Raw genomic sequence first — 3195 nt, forward strand, 5'->3', positions numbered from 1 at the left:
AAAGAAATCAAAATATTATGCAACTCACTTATGGATGTGTCTTCATTTCGAGTTCGTTTCCACACTGAAGAGGAGAATCTGGGAGAAGTTGAGAATGATTTTGAAGAATACTTAGAGGAAAATAATAAAAAGAGTATTAAAATAAAATATCAAACAACCATTAATTTCCTTTCCAAATAATGTTTTTAATTTCTTTTGCAATTATTTTAGAGGGTTTATTTCCATAATAAAAATAATTGCTTCAAAATCACACGATGTAGGAAAGATAAAATTCAGCTTTGAATCCTCTGTAGTTGTAGAGATTTCTCTAATTTATTTTTGGAGAATTCAGATAATTATTAACTTTATTACAACCTTCTTTCATATACATACATATATATATTTCTTTTATGATATATATTATTATAAATTTTATATTATTATTTATCAATTTCGAACAAATAAATAAAAAAGAAAAATATTTTAAAAATTTATTTAAAAAAAATTATAATATAAAATTTTACCTTTACACACATAAAATTATTTTTAAAATGGTCATATGAAAAATATTTCTTCAAATTAAAAAATAAGTGTGCAAAGAGAGGAGTTGCTTGAACTCTCATAATAACACAGATTGTAATGGGGGAGTTGAATTCCAACACGCACATACTTCAATTGAATTGAGAGTTGGAATCCAGAGCCCAGTTGAGTAAATTGAATTGAATATATATATGAAGGAAAATAAAATTGAAAAATAAAAAATAAGTGTAATAGATTGAGTATTTGAAACTAATTTTCAATATATTTGATAATTTTGTAGATATCTCTATTATGATAATAAATTGTTGTTTATATATATATATATGAAATATTTTTAAAAATTTGTAAATTTTAATATTTATTTTTAAAAAATTTAATATCATAAATTAAATTAAGTTAAGTCTGTATGTGTAGCTTAGATGGCTAGCTGTGGAATGAAATCTTACTAAATTGGAGATTTTGGGTTCGAATCTTGTACTACCCTGAAGATGAATAATAAACATGTAAAATCGAAAATGAAAAAATCCTACCAAACTTAACACAATATAAATGTTAAGGAAAAAAAATGATGAAGAAAACAAAGAATAACTTAAACCTATATTAAAATTTCCGTTATGAATAAAATTTCACTACAATTTAAATTTCAAAATTTATGAATTTTTGTTTTAATATTTCATACCATTATGGATAAATATTTAAAAGTATCTGAGTAAAGGATAAATAAATAAAAATTCAACATCCATCTCAGCTCTAACTTCTTAAATAAATAGCTTGATTGCAACCCACACAAACAGAAGCGATAACTCGCTCTAGATGAATCTACTTCCCCTAAATCTAACTCTGACATTTTTGTATCCATCCTGACATGGAGAGTAATGCTATTTCTAACCAGAGGGGAGATGTGAGAACAATCCTCGTAAGAGCAGGGAGAGAAATATTAAAACATTGCCTCTTCTGCGTGTATATACTTCAAACCATCAGATCAATTATAGTTTCCACAAAAAGTCATTATATTAACATCGAACCAGAGTCCTAATATTCCAAGGTGAACACAGTGATAGAGTCCTAATGACAGTTATAGATTCAATGAAAGTTCTTATATTAGCTTTTTGAGCCTGGAGAAAGTGGTTCGTTGGGATGGATCGTTTTGCTACAAATAACTTGTTGATCCCAGAGAAAGTGATTGGTTAGGATAGATCTGTTTGACACAAAGCTTCTTTGAACACCACATAGAAAGAAAAAAACAAGGAAAGCTCTTATATTAACATCGAACCAGAACTATAAGCTATACATGGCATGTCATCTATTAGCTTAAAAAAAAGTTCGAACCAAACGAGAGCCACCATGGCCATAATATATTCTGATCTGAGTCGGGCCTGAAATGTTTGAATCCTGATTATAACCAACCCCATCTTCAACAACGTTACAGGTGGATGTGGGATTTTGAAGACAAATAAATCGATGAGTACAAAATTTGAGAAACTAGCGAATTGAGTAAGGGGGACGAACACTGGCCTGGGTCGGCCATGGCAGAACATGATCCGGTGGAAGCTGGGAACTGATAGGGTTGGGCGATACAGTGTAGACGCAGGAATCCGAATTCGATGGAGTAATGTTGTATCCATTAGGCGCCCCAACATTTGCAGGCGGAGGAACAGCAGCACTGTTTCCATTGCCATTCTCTTCTTGATCGTCTTGTGGAAGATTGTGATGAGAAGGAGTGGTGAACGACGCAACTATGACAATGACCGGCCCGGCTGCCCTAAGAGTGCCGGCTACACTGCCTCCGACGACCTGGCCTTGAGCTCCAGCCAGAGAAATAGAGAGACCAGAGGAGATTGAAGAAGAGGAGCCGGAGGGTGTGTTATAAGCCCCTGAAAGCGACAGTATCTCGAATCTGCCATGGAAGGTGACTGTGGATCCGGACCCGTTGGGCTGGCGGATGGTCACATTGGTCACCATTCCTCTCCCGCTCAAAACGCAGAGCCCTACCTGGCGCCTTCCGCAGAACTGAGTTAAACACTCGACGACGTCGTGGCCGCCTGCTACTTCCAGAATATGAGGCCTCATTGCATCCTCGCTGTCCCTGGTGATTATAACCGCCGGCTTCGCTTTGTTTTTGGAGCCCGGCGGGCGGCCCCTGGGTTTCCTGGCCACACCCAAGCTCAACCCAGTACACTCTCTTCTTGCAATACTGTTATTGTTGTTCATACACGCCCGGGACCCTGTTCTGCCTATGGCGTTGCTGGCGCTATCCTCTTCAGAGGTTTGGAACGAGGCCGAGGACCCTGGTTCCAGTCCGGCCATGGCAGAATTATCTATCTAGTCCCCAGTAAATAATAAGCAATCCTTCTGTATTTAAGACCAGGAAGGGTCCAAATTCATTGCACAAGGGGTTTTTTATTAGTAGATTATGGGCCCGAAAACTAAATAGTGTGCAGAAGGGAATAGGGATGGCGTTTTAATATTAATATTGAGGAATTGAATTGAGTGCAAGGGAGGTCATGGGCGGGCGTTGGGTTGAAGTGGGAGGTTGAGATCTTGGGCCAGTTGTCAAGTGGACTGTGGAGGAGTCGGTGGTCAAGCTGGTGGGTGGGGCCACAGACAGATACCGCGTTGATATTGCTTGGATTTGTATTGGATAATTGCTTTTTGTCCTCTCTCCATGTTTACAAT

General features: G+C 36.7%; 1 protein-coding gene across 1 annotated transcript; it reads right to left on the minus strand.

Moving 5' to 3' along the window:
• Positions 1 to 1751: 1751 nt before the first annotated feature.
• LOC149224334 (AT-hook motif nuclear-localized protein 23-like) lies at positions 1752 to 2979 on the minus strand. The gene has a single exon (XM_089386098.1). It carries the CDS (start codon positions 2824 to 2826, stop codon positions 2002 to 2004), a length of 825 nt encoding a protein of 274 aa, XP_089242224.1. The 5' UTR covers positions 2827 to 2979; the 3' UTR covers positions 1752 to 2001.
• Positions 2980 to 3195: the final 216 nt, after the last annotated feature.

This window comes from Pinus tabuliformis, chromosome Q, assembly GCF_031772625.1.
Source record: "Pinus tabuliformis cultivar Carrire ecotype Pingquan chromosome Q, CPIR1, whole genome shotgun sequence".
In the NCBI taxonomy this organism is placed as follows: Eukaryota; Viridiplantae; Streptophyta; class Pinopsida; order Pinales; family Pinaceae; genus Pinus; species Pinus tabuliformis.